At 39.7% G+C, this 18,588-nt stretch overlaps 1 protein-coding gene across 2 annotated transcripts in view; it reads left to right on the top strand.

Annotated features, from left to right (window-relative positions):
- Positions 1 to 18,588, top strand: part of dock8 (dedicator of cytokinesis 8) — a 181,346-nt gene that overhangs the window by 61,643 nt on the left and 101,115 nt on the right. For both annotated transcript variants that reach the window (XM_078396082.1, XM_078396081.1), the window contains exons 3-13: positions 1,988 to 2,163; positions 3,931 to 4,002; positions 5,313 to 5,439; positions 7,702 to 7,914; positions 8,164 to 8,249; positions 8,805 to 8,871; positions 10,411 to 10,557; positions 12,053 to 12,133; positions 14,530 to 14,686; positions 14,799 to 14,935; positions 16,914 to 17,007. In XM_078396082.1, the coding sequence (XP_078252208.1) occupies positions 1,988 to 2,163; positions 3,931 to 4,002; positions 5,313 to 5,439; positions 7,702 to 7,914; positions 8,164 to 8,249; positions 8,805 to 8,871; positions 10,411 to 10,557; positions 12,053 to 12,133; positions 14,530 to 14,686; positions 14,799 to 14,935; positions 16,914 to 17,007 (1,357 nt within the window). The remainder of the gene's footprint in view (positions 1 to 1,987; positions 2,164 to 3,930; positions 4,003 to 5,312; positions 5,440 to 7,701; positions 7,915 to 8,163; positions 8,250 to 8,804; positions 8,872 to 10,410; positions 10,558 to 12,052; positions 12,134 to 14,529; positions 14,687 to 14,798; positions 14,936 to 16,913; positions 17,008 to 18,588) is intronic.

The raw sequence follows: 18,588 nt of genomic DNA, 5'->3' as shown, positions 1-18,588 counted from the left end.
GTCAGGCAGCATCTAGGAGAGAGGGAATGGGTGACGTTTCGGGTCGAGACCCTTTTTCAGACTGATGTCAGGGGAGAGGGCGGGACAGAGAAAGGATATAGGTGGAGACAGGAAGACAGTGGGAGAACTGGGAAGGGGGCGGGGAAGAGAGGGACAGAGGAACTATCTAAAGTTAGAGAAGTCAATGTTCATACCACTGGGCTGTAAGCTGCCCGAGCGAAATATGAGGTGCTGTTCCTCCAATTTCCGGTGGGCCTCACCATGGCATTGGAGGAGGCCCATGATAGAGAGGTCAGACTGGGAGTGGGAGGGGGAGTTGAAGTGCTCAGCCACTGGGAGATCAGGTTGGTTAAGACGGACTGAGCGAAGGTGTTGAGCGAAACGATCGTCGACCCTGCGTTTGGTCTCGCCGATGTAGAGACGTTGACATCTGGAACAGCGGATATAATAGATGAGGTTGGAGGAGGTGCAGGTGAACCTCTGTCTCACCTTGAAAAACTGTTTGGGTCCTTGGATGGAATCGAGGGGGCATTCGGCATTGTGGTGCAGTGGTAGAGTTGCTGCCTTACAGCACTAGAGATGCAGGTTCGATCCGGATTACAGGTGTGATCTGTACACAGTTTGTACATTCTCCCCGTGACCTGCATGGGTTTTCTCCGGTTTCCTCCAACACTCCAATGACGTACAGGTTTGTAGGCTAAGTGGCTTGGTAAAATTGTAACTTGTCCCTAGTGTGGGTAGAATAGTGTTCGTGTGCAGGGATCTTTGGTCAGTGAGGATTTGATGGGCCTGTTTCCACGTTGTATCTCTAAACTAAACTATATCATTCACTTCCCTCAATGGCTGTAAATCTATCAGTCTGTTTTGAATGAAATGAATGACTTGGCTTCTCATGACCACCAGGGTGAAGAATCCCAAAGAATCATCACACTCTGCATGAAGAAATTTCTCTTCACTTTACTACAAAGTAACATTTCTGCAGCGAGTTCTAGGCACCTACCACTTTCTGTTTTTAAAAAAACTTGCATGGTACATCTCCTTTAATCTTTTCTCCTCTCAATTTTAAGCAATGCCTTCTAATTCTTGACATCACTCTGGGGAAAAATCAGGTTTCCCACCAATAACCCAACAATCAACTTTAGTATGGGCTCAGAAAATCAAACAGCCTCTTTCTGTCCTTTAGATTTCTCGTCCCTATGTAATTTTATTTTCTATAGAGTGAGAAGGATTTCAATTGTAATCCTGGGGCTCAATCTAGCCCTTTGGTGCTGTCTGGGAGGTATTCCTTCCTGTGGACTTCTCCCAAGTGCTCCAGTTTCCTTGCATATTCCACGGGTGTGCTTGTAGGTTAATTGGTTGCTGTGTTACCCATGGTGTGGGTAGATTGCAGGGGAATCAGCTTGATAAGCGAAAGTATAGATAACAGGGGAATAGATGATGAATTGAGTTTGCTCTGAAAAGGGCGTCAGAGTGGTGCAGCTTGTGGAGCTGCTGCCTCACAGCGCCAGACACCCCGGTTCAGTCCTGACCCTAGGGCTGGCTGTGTAGTGTTTGCACATTCTCCTTGTGACCGCGTGGGCTTCCTTCAGATGCTCTGGTTTCCTCCCACATTCTAATGACTTGCGGGTTTGTAGTTTAATTGTCCTCCATAAAATTGCCCCTCGTATGTAGGAATGAATGCAAAAATGGGATAATAAAGAAATAGTATGAACGGGAGATCAATGGTCAGCATGGACTCGGTGAGCCAAATGTTGTATCTCTAAATTGAAATTAAAGCTGTCATAGACTTGACAAGTTGAATGGCCTCCTTCTGCATCACGGAAAGTATGCAAGTGAAAAAATATATCCAAAGTATCTTTATAATTACTGAGTTTGGTTTGTGTTATCCAAACTATTTTGTTTAATTTCAAGCAAGTTATTGAACTTGAGATGGTACTTTTTTGTCATCTCCATTGTTAATTTCCATGTTTGGCTTGCTTCCATTTAGCCTCCATACTATAACCCTGTGGTGCCCGTGGATTTTGAAGAGTTCCTGATGTCGCAATTCAACATTGCAGATTCCGATCTTCAGCAGGACCTGGGCGACTTCCCTGATGATGACCTGGACATTACTTTTGTTCCAAGAGAGTGTAGGACCATTCAGCCTTCTGTTCCTGAAGATGGGTAAAACATCTTTATTCTGGTTTTGATCTAGTTTTACTCTGTATATTTATAAACCATAAAAAATAAAAATGCCACATTGATAATGTATCAGGCAATTTTCTTTCTGCCCAGAAGCTTCAATGGTATGAGGATGTCAAAAACTCAAAGAGGCCACCTGGGAGATTTACAACAATGTAAATATGGCTGTGGAAATCCGTTTCTGTGGTTAGATTAGAAAAAAAAGTAACACTGGATTGTTCTCCTTTATAATGTGTTTTAATTTCATAAAGAAACATTTGTCATCATCGCAATAAAGATGCAAGTGGACAATTGTACTTTTTAAAGTCTTAATTGTAGCTTCGAGAGGGTGAAATAGTTTGAAGTATTTTCTTCATCCTGGACTCCGACATTGAAACAGCCGCAATAAATTCCAATTTAATAAAGAGGAGATGCAAGGAACTGCAGAAGCTGAAATCTTGACCAAAACACAAAGTGCTGGAGGAATTCAGTGCGTCAGGCAGCATTTGTGGTGGGAACTAACGTTTTGGGTTGGGGCCTTTCTTCAGACGATGGGTTCCCACCCAAAAGGTTGCCTGTCCGCTCCTTTCACAGATGCTTCTGACCCGTTGAGTTCCTCCAGCACTTTTGTGTTTATATCCAATTTAAGAATTTTTGTTCAAAGAAAAACATGGCACTCTAAAATCAACATAGCATGTATTATTGTACCAAAGACAAGGAGCTGAAATTACCTTATTTAAAAATTACCTTAGCCATGAAAAGTTTCCTTGCTGCTCTTACTTGATTATGGCTGCAGCTTGAGAAGTGAGGCAAAAACAAATTCAAGAATTGCCATTGAAAAGCCCTATCAACTCTGAGAAAACCCCGAGCTAAGAGATTTCAGGAATATGGGCATTTTAAGGCGGAGATTGACAGATTCCTAATTAGTAAGGTTGTCAGAGGTTATGGGGGGAAAGGCAAGAGAATGGGGTTGAGACGGAAAGATAGACCAGCCATGATTGAATGACAGAGTAGACTCACTGGGCCCAATGGCCAAAATTTGCTCCTACGATGTATGAAGTTATGAACAATAGTTGGGGGATTTGGTAGAAAGTGACGGCAGTAGTTTAAATACTATATCACTTCCAATTAAAGCACCACAATACTGAGCTTTCCTCATTAAGCAGCAGAGGCTGGAAAAGAGATAAGATGTTTTATTGATTGAAACTTGCACTGCACTCAAGAAAAAAACCTAACTAGGGAAGGCATGCAGTTCACCCTATGGTTAATCAATAAATGTATAGATAGGCCAGAGTTTTGCAGAAATTTTCAGTAGTTTAAGAGCTGTTGGTGCTGCTGAAGAAGGTGTTATGTTATTAATTTAGGGTGCTTTTGTTCTGAAAAATTAGTGCCCCTCAATTTCCTCAACTCTCTGACTATTATTCAGATGCCAAGTGATGAACTGTTATCTTTGACAATTTGAGTTGAGAGAGTACGGTGCTCCCTTATTATTGCACTATATTGCAATCCCCGATCAGGTGCTGAAGGCCTGCAATATAAATTAAATCCAAAACAATGTAATCCAGGGAAAACAAAAATGTGCCAAGATACAACTGCAATTGCTACTGCAGTTCTAATATATAAAAGAAACCTTTTTTTTTGTTTAAGTACAAAATGAAGCTTCTGCATTTATGCATTTTGAGTATAATTTACTCATCTGTTTTATTATGAGAAACTGTTTGCAACTCAATATGTTTGATGGAACTAACGATATTTTAATTATTTTTTAAGGGTTGATTTAGATCCACACGTGCGTGACTGTGTCCAGACCTATACTCAAGATTGGCTTATTGTCAACAAAAGGTAAGTTGATTACAGCAAGAGGAAGCATACCCGATGATTTGAAGGTTTAACAAGTTAAAACATATGCACAACTCATGGAATTTTTACAGCTGCTCTAATTCACTACTTGGAATTTTGACATTGTATTGTACTGTGAGTCAGACTGCATTATTCATGTGTGTAACTGTCTGAGACTTTCCAGTATGTTTATTTTACAATTACGACTTCAACCCTTTACTCTGTGTACATAAGATGTAGAAAAAAAAAAGGAATAATAAGATAAGCCCACTAGACATATTGGTACTGAAACAATCACGATGGTGGCCAGAATTATTTGCATCCTGGGATAAGTTCAATGACGTGCCCATCCAGGACTTCCACAGATTTCATCACCAATGTTCATGGTGGCTTTGGGAAGTCACTTCACAAACTATGTTCTTGCAGTGCTGGGAATGAATCAAAGCTGTTAACCTACAATAGACGGGTAGCAAGGGCGGCACGGTGGCGTAACAGAGTTGCTGTCATAAAGCACTTGCAGCGCCGGAGGCCCGGGTTCAATCCCGACTACAGGTGCTGTATGTGCGGAGTTTGTACGTTCTTCCCGTGACCGCGTGGGTTTGTTCCAAGATTTTTGTTTTCCTCCCACAGGCCAAAGACATACAGATTTGTAGGTTAATTGGCTTGGTATAACTGCAAATTGTGTAGGATAGTGTTAATGTGCGGGGATCGCTGGTCAATGCGTACTCGCTGGGCCGAAGAGCCTGTTTCCGCGCTGTATCTCTAAACTAAACTAAATCAACAGATATCAATGGTAATGAAGTGGAGATCTGACCATTCATGGGCCAATTTTATCTGCTTGAGCTTATGAATCTATCTGAAATATATTGCTCCAAAACACAAGAAATGGAAGTACCTCGGTGTGCAATATTCCAGGCCAGTAGCAATAAGGATCCTTTCAGACCACTGAGGAAATTAAATAAATTTGACCTCCAGCAAAATAAAATGGCACTTGGAGTGGAGAAAGCCATTTTCTCCAATGGTCCACCAATCATCCCCATTTCATTATTAAAACAAGAAGCATTAGTATGAGGACAGTTTTTCATATTAACTAGTTAATATTAACTAGCCCTGTTAACTAGCTATCAGTATCTAGCACTTTTTTGTGATTTAGTGAAATGATTTTTATGAAGTTATAAAGTTATGCAACATGGAAACAGGCTCTTCGGCCTCACTTATCCATGCCAACCAAGGTGTCTGTAGGGCATTAACACTCTCCTTGGCTTAGTCCTATAAATCTAATAACTTGTGTTCATTTTAATATGTGCTTTTAGGAACCAAGGAGACTCTGGGGCCTTTGGATCAAGTGCACTCGGATCAAAGCGTGATCTGTGCAAGGCTCTTTCAAAGCAGATATTTGAATCAGAAGAAAATTGTGACTCGTCCAGCCAAGAATTCCAGGTATCTCTTCACCTGTTTCACTGCAACTATCTCCTCTATGGCACACAGAAGATCTCGCACCATCTATGGAAAAGGAAGCAGAATTAATGTTTCAGATTAAAGACCTTTTGTCAGAATGGGGAACAAGTTAATTTTAAGTTGCAGAAAGGATGAGAAAGGTATCGATGGGGAAAGGGGAATATGTCGGATAGAGGAAGGACAGGGTTGGCATGGGAATAAACTGTTGATTGAAGAACCTGGTTGTGGATTAATGAGGGCTGATGCACAGTGATAATATGCACAAAGAAACTTAAAAGCTGAGAAATAAAGGTAGTTGGATGACACAGACAAAGGAATGTAAAAACGGTACGATGTAGAATTAAAGGGAATGCCCAGCAGGTCAGGCCATGTGAACAGAGAGAGAAAAATGGAGTAATGTTACAGAAAAGTGACCGAGCAAAAATGATCGCTATAATAAGGAATGCAAGTTACCTGAAGCTATCGAGTCTGAAAAGATGAAATATATTCCAACTGAAGATGAGACCCTGGTCCTCATTAATTAAGCAACTAACTTACTTCAGAAAAGACTTATTTCCATGTCAACCTGCTCTCACCATATCAGAAACACTCGTTTTGCCTGAACCATTCCGTACCTGCTCCTTCTGTAACTAAAAACTAAATCGATTTCTCTCTTTCCCAATTCCAATCGAGACTAAAACATTCCTGCTGTTTCTTTTTCACAGATGCTGCCTGACCTATTGAGTGTTTTCAATATTTTCTTTTTAAATTTATTTTTCTTTCCTTACTTTACTGCTCTTCATTCATTCGAAAGTATTGTTGCCACTGAAAACAAGAATGTTCAAATTGTCTAGATATTTAATATATGTTGCTTGTTCTCTAGCCTTTATACATTTTGAGATTAAAAGAAATAGCCTGAACAGGGACCAGTAATCCTTAATGAAAACCACATTTGCGACTATGCTATCACCTGTATCTCCATAACACTGAATCAATCTCCTTTGTCCCACTGAGTTATTCCAAGCTTTTTGTGTCTATCTCCTCTATAGACCTCTCCAGTTGTCTATTTCCCATTACTCTTTAAAAATGCTTGATAAGATACACCTCTTTGACTGTGTTTTCTGGTATTCTGCACTAATATCCCTTACTCAGGCAAAATGGCACTGAGCGTGGTGGCCCTTCACTTGCTGGTTCAAGAGGAAGATCTACTATCATCTGAAACAATCGCCCCACTCTTTTCATCTTGTACATATATTACTATTTCCAGCTGTTTTCTGCACTCTTGTATCTTTTTTTTAATCACTCAACCTTTTGTACTTATGTTTGGGTTGATTGTATTCATGTATAATATTATTAGATTTGATTGGATAGCAAGCAAACAAAAGCATTTCACCTTTTCCTAGGAACACGTGACTATAATAAATTAAACCTAAACCTTACATGGCTTGTTATCAAATTTTGTTTGATATTGCCATAGCAGTACGTTTGTACAATGCTAAATAAATATACGTAGTGAGCGCACTGGTGGTGAGTCTGGTACTCGTGGTAATGTAGAAATTCACCATCTAAAGAGATCACTGATTCTTTCGATGCAGCCTTGTGTATTTTTCTCTGTTTTAAAATGGACCAGCCATTTCCATAGTTATGTGGCAAATAACAATTTGCCCACTATGTTTTTATTACTTCAAACTATATATCAGGGCAGATGCCTAATGTTAATTTAACCAATAAAACTACTTCTGAAAACTGTATCATTCAAAATGGGAGGAAATAATGTGTGAAGGAATAATGTGTTAATTAGAACCATTTTTCACATTATCCTCTGAATCTGTAATGTCTTTCTCTCTAATGCATCATCCTGTTTTAATTTGGGAACTTTTTTGCGTGTTGTCTGAAATGCGATATTTGTAAATCCCTCAAAATGATGACCAGTGAGTACCTATTATAAACTCAAGCTAGATTTATGTTGCTGATGTCTCTTCGGACAAAATGTTTATCTAATAGTTATTTCTGAATGCATGAAGGACCATCAATCTGTTTGTCCCCCTTTTTCAGAACATGAATTTTCAGAACTTCTCTTTTTGGAGTTGGATTACTAATCCCTCCTCAAGCCCTGCCAAGCTTGCAAACTGATGTTAGTTGATAACAAAGTTAATGGTTTATGGTGTTGAAGTAGAATAGGTCTAAGCTGATCTGGTCAACATTATGGTTGCATGCAGCTTGCCTTTGTCCAGTCATATAAATCAGCAATGCCTTTCTCTACAGGATGAATCAAGGCCTCAACCAACTCTGTGTACAGTACCTGAGGCGGCAACTTTGACATCATGTGACTTTGACCTTCGAAGCCTGCAGCCAGACACCCGTTTAGAAAGTATACTTCAGCCCATCACACCAGAGGAGCTTGATAGACATAATGAAGAAACGAGAAGAGCCAGCAGACCAGCAGATCTGTTTGCTCTCTGTCCACCAGCAGATGAGGTGACAATTCTTTTTTTTTAATGAAATAGAAATTCTTTATCTGAATACATTGCTTGCACATAGAAGATGATATTATTTAAAATATATAATTATCTTTCAAGAAAATAATCAACATGTATCGGTCAATGGGATAAATTTGGATTTATCACTAATAGATGTTTTCCTTTTAATTGAATTGAAAGTTGGTTGTTGAAATGAATCTCAATTCATTACAAAACATTTGATAAACATTTTCCCTTTTGTTGACAGGAGGATGCCATCGAAATTCGTCCAGCTCCTGATTGTCCAAAAGAACATACAGGCCACAGAATCCTAATAAAATGCCAAATCTTAAAGTAATTTTTATATTATATTCACATTTTACACCTTAACTTATCTGATGTATTGATGTGAAGTATAAATATCATATTGCAACATGCTTCAGTTAATAGCATTCTAAGATTGTTCAGAATGATCATTCGTTATTTTACAAAGAGTACATACCAGTGAATTATTCAGTATTTTAGGGTGCTTGAGTAAAATCTCAATCGCCTTGTTACGAAACCTTTTCATTGCTGATGTTATTATGTTAATTATTCAGATCTATCTTGTCCATCAAAATACTTTCCCTTTCAGTTTTTTGTGATGTTCACTATTATGTATTTGTCATTTTCATTTTTGATAAATAATGAGCTTGTCTTGTGGTTCTAGCAATATTGCTAGATGTCAATAGATTCATTTATCTTAAAACCCACAATGGTGTGTTATTGGTTTAATATAAGTTGTTGTAGTCAGATTTTGTCTTAACAGGTCAAATAAATGCTTTTCGAAGGAAGTAGCTTTGAAACTCGTGATACGGTTGTACATTGAGTCCAAATTCTTCATGCATGTTCCTATTCATTCCTTTACAGGTTTGAAATTGAAGTAGAGCCAATGTTTGCCAGTTTAGCCTTGTACGACTTAAAAGAGAAGAAAAAGGTAAATACGATATATATCTACTTCTCCAAATAGCTATGTAATCTATCTGAACAAATTACTATGCAGCTGTAGTCTATTACATAAATTGACCTTATTATGATAAAAAATAATCTAATTTCCTTCAGTTCTCTGTCCACTTCAAAAAATGATTAAAAATTGGCATTAAATATATTGCATATTCATTTGCCACAAAATCTTTTAATGTATGAATTGATTTCCTAAACTAAATGCTTTGTCCCGCCCCCCTGACATCAGTCTGAAGAAGGGTCTCGACCCGAAACGTCACCCATTCCCTCTCTCCTAGATGCTGCCTGACCTGCTGAGTTACTCCAGCATTTTGTGATACCTTCAATTTGTACCAGCATCTGCAGTTATTTTCCTAAACTAAATGAATAGCTTTCAGTGAAGGGAAGCTTAAGCAGAAGTATCGAAAGAACAGGCTGGACAAAATCAGCAAGATCCAAGATTCAGCAATATTGATCATGTTTCAAACAGGGAAGTACTTGGAGTTTTGGAATTGGGTGGGTTAGGGAGTGAAACCATGGTTAGGGGAAGAAAACATTAGTCAAGGTTCTATCTTCCAGTTGCCAAATAATGGCAACTGTCTCTGTGTAATGAAAGAAATTGAATTTTATACATCCTCATGAAATTGTTCAAATTCTTATGCATTCTGCAGTCCATTTTCTGTCATTAATCTATTCTAAACTAAGAAGCTAATTTGTTTGTCGCAAGGCCCACAAACTAGAGACGATTGATTTTTCATGGTGATGCTGGGTTATATTATCAGAGAACAATATAGTAAAGGAGATTACAATCACCCCATTGTGTTGTGAAACAATTCATCCCAGTTTTATTTCCCAAAACCCTATAATTTTTTCCCCTTAATTATTTATTCATCTCTCTTTTGAACAATGCTATTGAACCTGTTCACCTCTGCTTCAGGTTGAATTTTCCAAATAGCAAAAAACAAATTCCTCTTGTCATTTCTGTTTTTTTGTGCCACTCCATCAATAATACCCAGACAAAGTAAGAATGTTGATCAGATAATAACCTATTCCATCTTGGAATTATTATTACATCTTGCAGCAATATCTCCTGGAGTAGAGCTTCAGTAGTGCGTCTCCATGCCAGTCTTCAGATGTTCAAGGAATTGAGCTGCGCTACGGTGCTTTCATGCAGTTGAATATCTTATAAATAAGCAATGTCTAGACTTGTCCTAGGGATTGGCATGGCCAATATACGAGAGGGCCTCTGATGGCCATTGAACAAAAAAGTCAGCATGCTTTTAGGAGGGCAAAACAAAATTAGGGCAGGCCTATAACATTATCCCAGAAAACATATCCAGTTGGAGAAAATGGATTTGACTGAAATATTAGTGGAATTAAGGCCACAAAACACCTTTTCCGCCATTCACTTGTGTCATGGCTGCCCTGTATTTTAACCCATTTGCCTTACTGTAATGTGTTTGAATGTTTTCTGAATTATGAATAATGATCTTGATGTATTTCATCGATAGCTGAATATAATTTACTGTTACAGATTTCAGAGAACTTTTACTGTGACTTGAACAGCGATCAAATAAAGGCTTTTCTTCGTAATCCAAATCAAATAGCTCCCTCCAGCCTGAGTCGCGCGGCAATCTTCTCCATTACGTACCCTTCTCCAGACATCTACCTGGTTATCAAGGTGAGGTGTTTCCATTGATCCTAGAATTCTGTGCAAAGCAATTACTTGTCTGCCGTGGAAAGTAGACTGGCATTTCCCAGCAGAGTGCAGCAGAAGCCACATTTTCAAATCCAACAGCTCCTGGGATTTCCCACCAAAAGGGAAAGGGCACATGCATTATGTTTATCCTGACAAGGGTGTGCTTTGTCTGTCATGTAAGTTGTGTTGACGATTTTCAAAGTTTAGTATGAGGTGGGAGGTAAACTTAAAAAATAAACTCCACAGACCAACTTTGGTGCCAGGAATTAATTGCTAAGTAATCAATAGCAAAAGCCTATCACAATCTTTATTGACTTTATTATTTTGTTTTGTATTAATTCTCAAAACCCCGATAAACTTTATTTTCAAAATACAATGAACAACACAGTTGTGCAATTACTTTTTGGCAGGTAATGTGAAATCAATGAGGTTTTGTGATTGGAAACAAAATGGATATCTTGTGGCCCCAAAGTCGCTACAAAGGATCCCAGTGTCTCATTGAATACTAAGCTTGGTCTTACTCAGCATAAAAGTTTGAAAAGTAATAAAATAGTTAAAGGATTGATGGGCAAGTAGGGGGTGGGAGGTGCAGGTCAAACATGACCAAATTCATTTCAATGTATCAATGTTGAGGTCAAGTTTAAAATCGAAGCAATTGGTTGACATATGAACCAAAATATGTTGGAACGGAAGCATTTGAGGATTGAGCTAATTCTTTCTGGTTATGGTGATCCACTTTAAATGTAACCACGAGTATTAGGCCATTTGTCAAGAGGGAAGTGAGTGCATGTGCTGACAGTCTGCAACTTAATGGGGGAGCACTTCTGCCCCTTGTCTCACTCCAATGTTCCGGACTCCACATCGTCCCTTTCATTAGACTCTGCTCTTCTAGGTTTCCTCTGCAATGAGAATCATCTGTCCATTACCACGCCAGATGAAATGTGGCACAGAATCTGAGTTGTCATCCACTTTAATGGGAATTATCAGCTTGTAAATGACAAAATGGAGGAAGAGCCGTTTAAATTGTTTTTCTTTCATTTAATGTTTTTAATGATTTTTATTTACATTTATGTGTCTTTTATTAACCTTCATTGCCAAATAATATGCAATTCCAAGGCAGCTTCGCCTTCTGTCAAAGCAGTCGCAGCCGTACTGAAACAGGGGCGTCTGCTAGAACTCCGATAACTCTGGAATGCTCAGATCTCACTACCCAACTCAAGTGCATTAGATTGTGTAGTGAAAGTGAAAGAAATGACTAGGTAATGGATGCAGCTATTGTCCATTGTTGCACTTCATCAGAACCCAGTACCTTGACTTTGTTCTTTAGAATAATACTTGGAGAAAACAATCACATTAATTAAATAGGATAAAGATATGGTCCCAAGAAGGACCCTGTTGCCTAAAACCTTACATTTGTATCAATCCAAATTACTGTGCATTCAGAGATCACTTATCAAAATTCCTTTGCCGTTTTTAGATTGAAAAAGTTCTTCAGCAAGGAGATATTGCCGAATGTGCTGAACCATACCTTGTCATGAAAGAGATTGACTCAGCAAAGGTACTTGATGTTTTTTCAAATATTTGCAAATATTTTATTCATCTCCACAATTTAAGTTCTGATCTCTCTTCGGGTGTCTTGTGGCAACTCTCCTTGTTACAAGGCAGAGGAGCAGAGAATGATCTCACTGTTACCTTCTACTCGGGAGGAAGTGGACAAATAGATCACCTCACTCCTCTCAGCAAGATGCCAATGCAATATGTTGCTGGCAACCAAGAACATGTGCTATCCTTTGATCTTGCTGTGAGGCTATACAGACCAGCTTTGCTGCCCTTCCTCACCCCAACACCCATTTCCTGCACCGACATACCGTTTGGGACAAAGACCCATCATTTATTTATTTGCCTCTATACTCCACAATTTGAGATTTGTGATAGAAAAAAATGACGTGGTTAAAGTGCACATTGTCAGATTTTATTAAAAGGGTATTTTTATACATTTTGGTTTCACCATGTAGAAATTACTGCAGTGTTTATACATAGTCCCGTCCCCGTCCCCCCCCCGTCCCCCGTCCCCCCCCCCCCCATTTCAGTGCACCATAATGTTTGGGACACATGGCTTCACAGGTGTTTGTAATTGCTCAGGTGTGTTTAATTGCCTCCTTAATGCAGGTATAAGAGAGCTCTCAGCACCCAGTCTTTCCTCCAGTCTTTCCATCACCTTTGGAAACTTTTATTGCTGTTTATCAATATGAGGACCAAAGTTGTGCCAATGAAAGTCAAAGAAGCCATTATGAGACTGAGAAACACGAATAAAACTGTAGAAACATCAGCCAAACCTTAGGCTTACCAAAATCGACTGTTTGGAACATCATTAAGAATAAAGAGAGCACTGGTGAGCTTACTAATCGCAAAGGGACTGGCAGCCCAAGGAAGACCTCCACAGCTGATGACTGAAGAATTCTCTCTGTAATAAAGAAAAATCCCCAAAACACCAGTCCAACAGATCAGAAACACTCTTCAGGAGTCAGGTGTGGATTTGTCAATGACCACTGTCCACAGAAGACCTCATGAACAGAAATACAGAGGCTACACTGCAAGATGCAAACCATTGGTTAGTCGCAAAAATAGGACGGCCAGTTTACAGTTTGCCAAGAAGTACTTAAAAGAGCAACCACAGTTCTGGAAAAAGGTCTTGTGGACAGATGAGATGAAGATTAACCTATATCAGAGTGATGGCAAGAGCAAAGTATGGAGGAGAGAAGGAACTCCCCAAGATCCAAAGCATACCACCTCATCTGTGAAACACGGTGGTGGGGGTGTTATGGCCTGGGCATGTATGGCTGCTGAAGGTACTGGCTCACTTATCTTCATTGATGACACAACTGCTGATGGTAATAGCATAATGAATTTGAAGTGTATAGACACATCCTATCTGCTCAAGTTCAAACAAATGCCTCAAAACTCATTGGCCAAATGAGTTGGCCATTGCTGTTCATTCTACAGCAGGACAATGATCCCAAACATACTGCTAAAGCAACAAAGGAGTTTTTCAAAGCTAAAAAATGGTCAATTCTTGACTGGCCAAGTCAATCACCCGATCTGAACCCAATTGAGCATGCCTTTTAGATGCTGAAGAGAAAACTGATGGGGACTAGCCCTCAAAACAAGCATAAGCCATAGATGGCTGCAATACAGGCCTGGCAGAGTATCACCAGAGAAGATACCCAGCAACTGGTGATGTCTATGAATCGCAGACTTCAAACAGTCATCGCATGCAAAGGATATGCAACAAAATACTAAACATGACTACTTTCATTTACATGACATTGCTGTGTCCCAAACATTATGGTGCCCTGAAATGGGGGGACTATGTATAAACACTGCTGTAATTTCTACATGGTGAAACCAAAATGTATAAAAATGGCCTTTATCTGACAAAGTGCACTTTAACCACATGATTTGTTCTATTACAAATCTCAAATTGTGGAGTAGAAAGGCAAATAAATAAATGATGGGTCTTTGTCCCAAACATTATGGAAGGCACTGTACTTCATGTGTTATGTCACTTTCATGCCCAGACCATGTTCAAAGAGAAAAAGGATGGATAAATTATGTAATGCAAATCAGTCAAAATGTAACTTATTAACTATTTTGCATGAACTCTGGGATCTCAGAGTGCTTTACAGCCAATGGATTATTATTGTTCTATTGTAGAAAACTAAGGGGTGTACCACTTCAGGAGATGAGTGGCCTATTTTAAGGGGAAAGAGTCATAAAGCACGGAAATGGGTCCTTTCAGCCCACCTGATCCATGTGGACCACAATGTCTATTAATGCCAGCCTTAATGGCCCATATCCCTCTAGTTCTCCTGTTTTTCCAATTCATCGTGAATATAATCATGAATATAACCTGTGCATCTTTCAGGCAACTGAATTAAGTTTTCTTTTCTCCAGAATAAAGATAAAATAGAAAAGTTGAAAACTCAAGCAGAGTCCTTTTGCCAGCGGCTGGGAAAATACCGAATGCCTTTTGCCTGGGCTTATGTGAATATCATGAATATAGTCTCCACTCTCGCTGAGAAAGATCCAATGGAGGTTGAAAACACCAGTGGTAATATAGCAAAAATAAATGCTCACTCTGATCGATCATTATTATAATCTATTCTAGATGTGCTTCAAAATACAATAAATTAACTTTATTTTTCCGATGTGCTCTAATAAAGCTAAGGTGAACAGTGGAGACAAAAAGGTTTACACACATCAAAGAAGACTTTCCGAAAAGTCGGCTCTTTTGGAGGAACAGTGCAATTTAACCAATTTCAAAACTGCCTCAGTTACAGTCTCCAGCTTCTTTAAACAGGTACTTTATTGTCTTTCTTATTTTGTGGTCTTTCAGTAGTTGAGATCCTTGTTACATTTGGAGCAGTGTTGTTGAAACTAGTTTTCTTTGTGGGGTAATTGCCATGTATGTATAGACCAAAGAGACCACAGTGCTTTAAAGCAATTACCAGGACAACAGAACTCAAATACTTTTAAGCCAACAAACAAGCAAAATAAAAGCACAAATCAAAGGAAGGACATGTGAGGGTTGGTGTTCTTGGATTTCCAGCCTTGTCTAACTTTGCCTAGCAGCTTGCCAATCCTTTGTTAACACACCTGCAAATTGAATAATAAACCTTGTCGAGTGGTTATTTTTAGTTGTTAGATATGTTCTATGGGGCCTAAAGATTCCAGTGCAGTCGTTGAAATAATTATCTGATTAATGTTAAACTTAGGCCCTCTAATATTTGACATTTCCATTCTAGGAAAAATACCGTTTATGCCTCTTGTAATTTTATATTCTACTATCTGGTTGTACCTCAACCTCTCATGCTGGAAAGGAAACAATATAAGTTTGTCCAACTCATCAGATGCACCATTGGTAGAGTTGCGGATAGTGAGGAGGGTTGCCAAAGGATGCAACAGGAATAGGTCAGTTGGAAATTTGAGCAGAGAAATGGCAGATGGAGTTTAATCCAGACAAGTATAAGGGGATGAATTTTGGGAGGTCAAGTGCTAGAAGGAAGTATATAATAAATGACAGAACCTAAAGGAACATTGATGTACAGAGGGATCTCGGAGTGCTAGTCCATAGCTCCCTGAAAGTGGCAACACAAGTGGATAGGGTGGTGTAGAAGGTATATGGCATGCTTGCGTTCATCGGTCAGGGCATTGAGTATAAAAATTGGGACATCTTGCTGCAACCTTATGAAACCTTAGTTAGGCCACATTTAAAGTATTGAATGCAGTTCTGGTCACCACATTATAGGAAGGATGTGGAGGGATCGGAGAGGCTTCAAAAGAGGACTTCATCGGTGTTGCCTAGATTGGAGTGTATTAGCTACAAGAAGTTGAACAAACTTGGGTTGTTTTCTCTGCAGCATTGGAGGCTGAGGGAATAACCTGATAGAAGTGTATAAAATTATGAAAGATGTAGATAAATAGTTGGAGTCGTTTTCACGTGATGGAAATGTCAAATAGTAGGTTTAAGATGATTGGGGGGAAGTTTAAAGGAAATCCTTGGAAGAAGCTAGGGGGGAAATAGCAGAGGTGCCCGCAGAGATGTTGACATCTTTGGCCACTGTTCTGGAAGACTGGAGGGTGGCTAATGTACTGTTATGTAAGAAGTGCAACAAGGACAAGTCAGGGAACTGCAGACTGATGAGTCTGACACCAGTGGTGGGAAAGTTGTTGGAGGGGATTCTTAGGGACAGATCCATCATTTGGATCGGCATGGACTGATTAGGGATAGATTAAGAGATAGTGACCAAATCAGAACTGAACAGAAATGTATTTGTTTCTTTTGCTCGTCCTTTTCGAATCCACTGACATGTGCAAGTATTTGGTTTCATATTCATCAGTAAACTACCTGAAATCATCCAGTTGGTCATTCATAATATTACCTCTGACTAGTTTGTTGTGAGAGTTTCTTGGATATATCTATTTCACATTTTCTTGTAATGTGGCTTTAAAAACAAAGCATTTTCAAGTAAAATCTAAATCTTGAAAACTGAATCAGTACCAGCATGCCTCTGAAAGATGAAACATTTCTCCAAATTTCAAGGATGAAATGAATCTCTTCACATTCTTTTAAGTGTCCTCAGTCAGACCTTTAAATCTTCATCTTTGTTCAATTTTCATATGAAACAAACACAAGAAACATTGGGGGCCAACCTGCAGGTAAAACTAGGTCAATATTATTCATTTTGATTTTGAAATCAGGGGATTACCACCTTTTTTTGCTCCATCATATGAAAATCTTTAAATGCTGAGTTTTTTTTGTGTTGTGTCATTAATAGGAAGGTGATAAGCTAAGTGATGAAGATTTGCTGAAGTTTTTGGCTGAGATAAAAAGGTCATCGGCACCCCTGAGAAGACTGCGGTCCATAACAGGTAGTGATTCAATGTTATATAGAGTCTTACACTACGGAAATAGGCCCACGTCCATCGCAAACAAGATGTCCATCTAAGCTAGGCTTATTTGCCCATGTTATACCCAGGATTGAGATGAGGAAAACTTTTTCACCCAGAGAGATGTGAATCTGTGGAATTCTCTGCCACAGAAGACAGTGGAGGCCAATTCACTGGATGTATTCAAGAGAGAGTTAGATATAGCTCTTCGGGCTAACAGAATGAAGGATTATGGGGGGGGGAAGCAGGAATGGGGTACTGCTTTTGGATGATCAGCCATGATCATATTGAATGGCAGTGCTGGGTCAAAGGGTCGAATGGCGTACTTATTTTCTATGTCTCTGTGTCCTTGTAAATCTTTCCTATCCATATACCTGTCCAAATGTCTTTAATATGATGTTATTGTGCCTGCCCCAACCACTTCTTCTCGTAGCTCATTCTATATATGCACCACTTTCAGTGTGAAAATGTTGACCCTCTCCCTTTAAACAAGGCCGGCCACAAATCTAGTCCTTCCACTACAACCCTCTGTCTTCTCTCAGCAAACCAGTTCTGAATCTATATGGCCAAATCACTGTTAATCCCATGCACCTACATCCAAGTCATTTATATATATTGCACACAGGAGAGATCCTAGCACAGATCCCTATGGAACACCACTGGTCACAGACATCCAGCCTAAATATTGTTGTTCCATTACAACCTTCTGCTATCAGTAAGCCAGTTCTGAACCCGTACAACCAAATCACTGTTAATCCCTTCCACCTTAATCTTCTGGATCAGTCTACCATGGGGGACATTATCAAATGTCTTATTAAAATCCACATAGACAACATCCCATGCCCTCCCCTCATCAATCACCTTTGTCATCTTTACAAAAAACTCAATTAAATTAATAAGATGGAACCTGCCAAGAACAAAGTCATGCTGACTGTCCCCAATTGACCAATTATCTTCCAAATGGGATTATATCTTATCCCAAAGAATCGTCTTCGATAGGTTCCCTACCTCTGAGATGAGGCACACCCGGTTTATAATTCCCTGAATTCTCTGTACTCTCCTTCTTAAATAAAGGAACAGTGTTAGCTGCCCTCCAGTCCTCCAGGACCTCGCTTGTGGTTAGACAAATCACCAGGGTAAGGGTTAGTATCGTTCCTAATCAAAACCCCTGGGTGGACAGGTCTATTCGCGCTGCCTTGAATGCTCGCACCGACCGCTGCTTACAACTCCGGCCTGGTATCCGGCAATATGGACGACTACAAGGTAGAGTCTTACCGACTGCGAAGGGTGGTGAAGGATGCAAACAGGAGGTACAGGGACAGGGTGGAGTCGCAGATGGAACAGCAGGACACCAGGCGCCTTTGGCAGGGGCTACGGACTATAACTAACTACCGGAGCAGCCCCCCCCCTCAACCGGAAGTGCCGGCACCTCCTTAGCTGATGACCTGAACTCTTTTTACACACGATTCGAGACAGGTAACATCAGCCCTAGCTCGCCGTCTAAAAACAACACCGACGGGCGCGCTGGCTAGCGATGCTGGAGGGGGATCCACCGCTGGGGAT

Source organism: Rhinoraja longicauda, chromosome 3 (genome assembly GCF_053455715.1).
Source record: "Rhinoraja longicauda isolate Sanriku21f chromosome 3, sRhiLon1.1, whole genome shotgun sequence".
Taxonomy (NCBI): Eukaryota; Metazoa; Chordata; class Chondrichthyes; order Rajiformes; family Arhynchobatidae; genus Rhinoraja; species Rhinoraja longicauda.
This window is presented reverse-complemented; position numbering and strand designations above follow the sequence as displayed.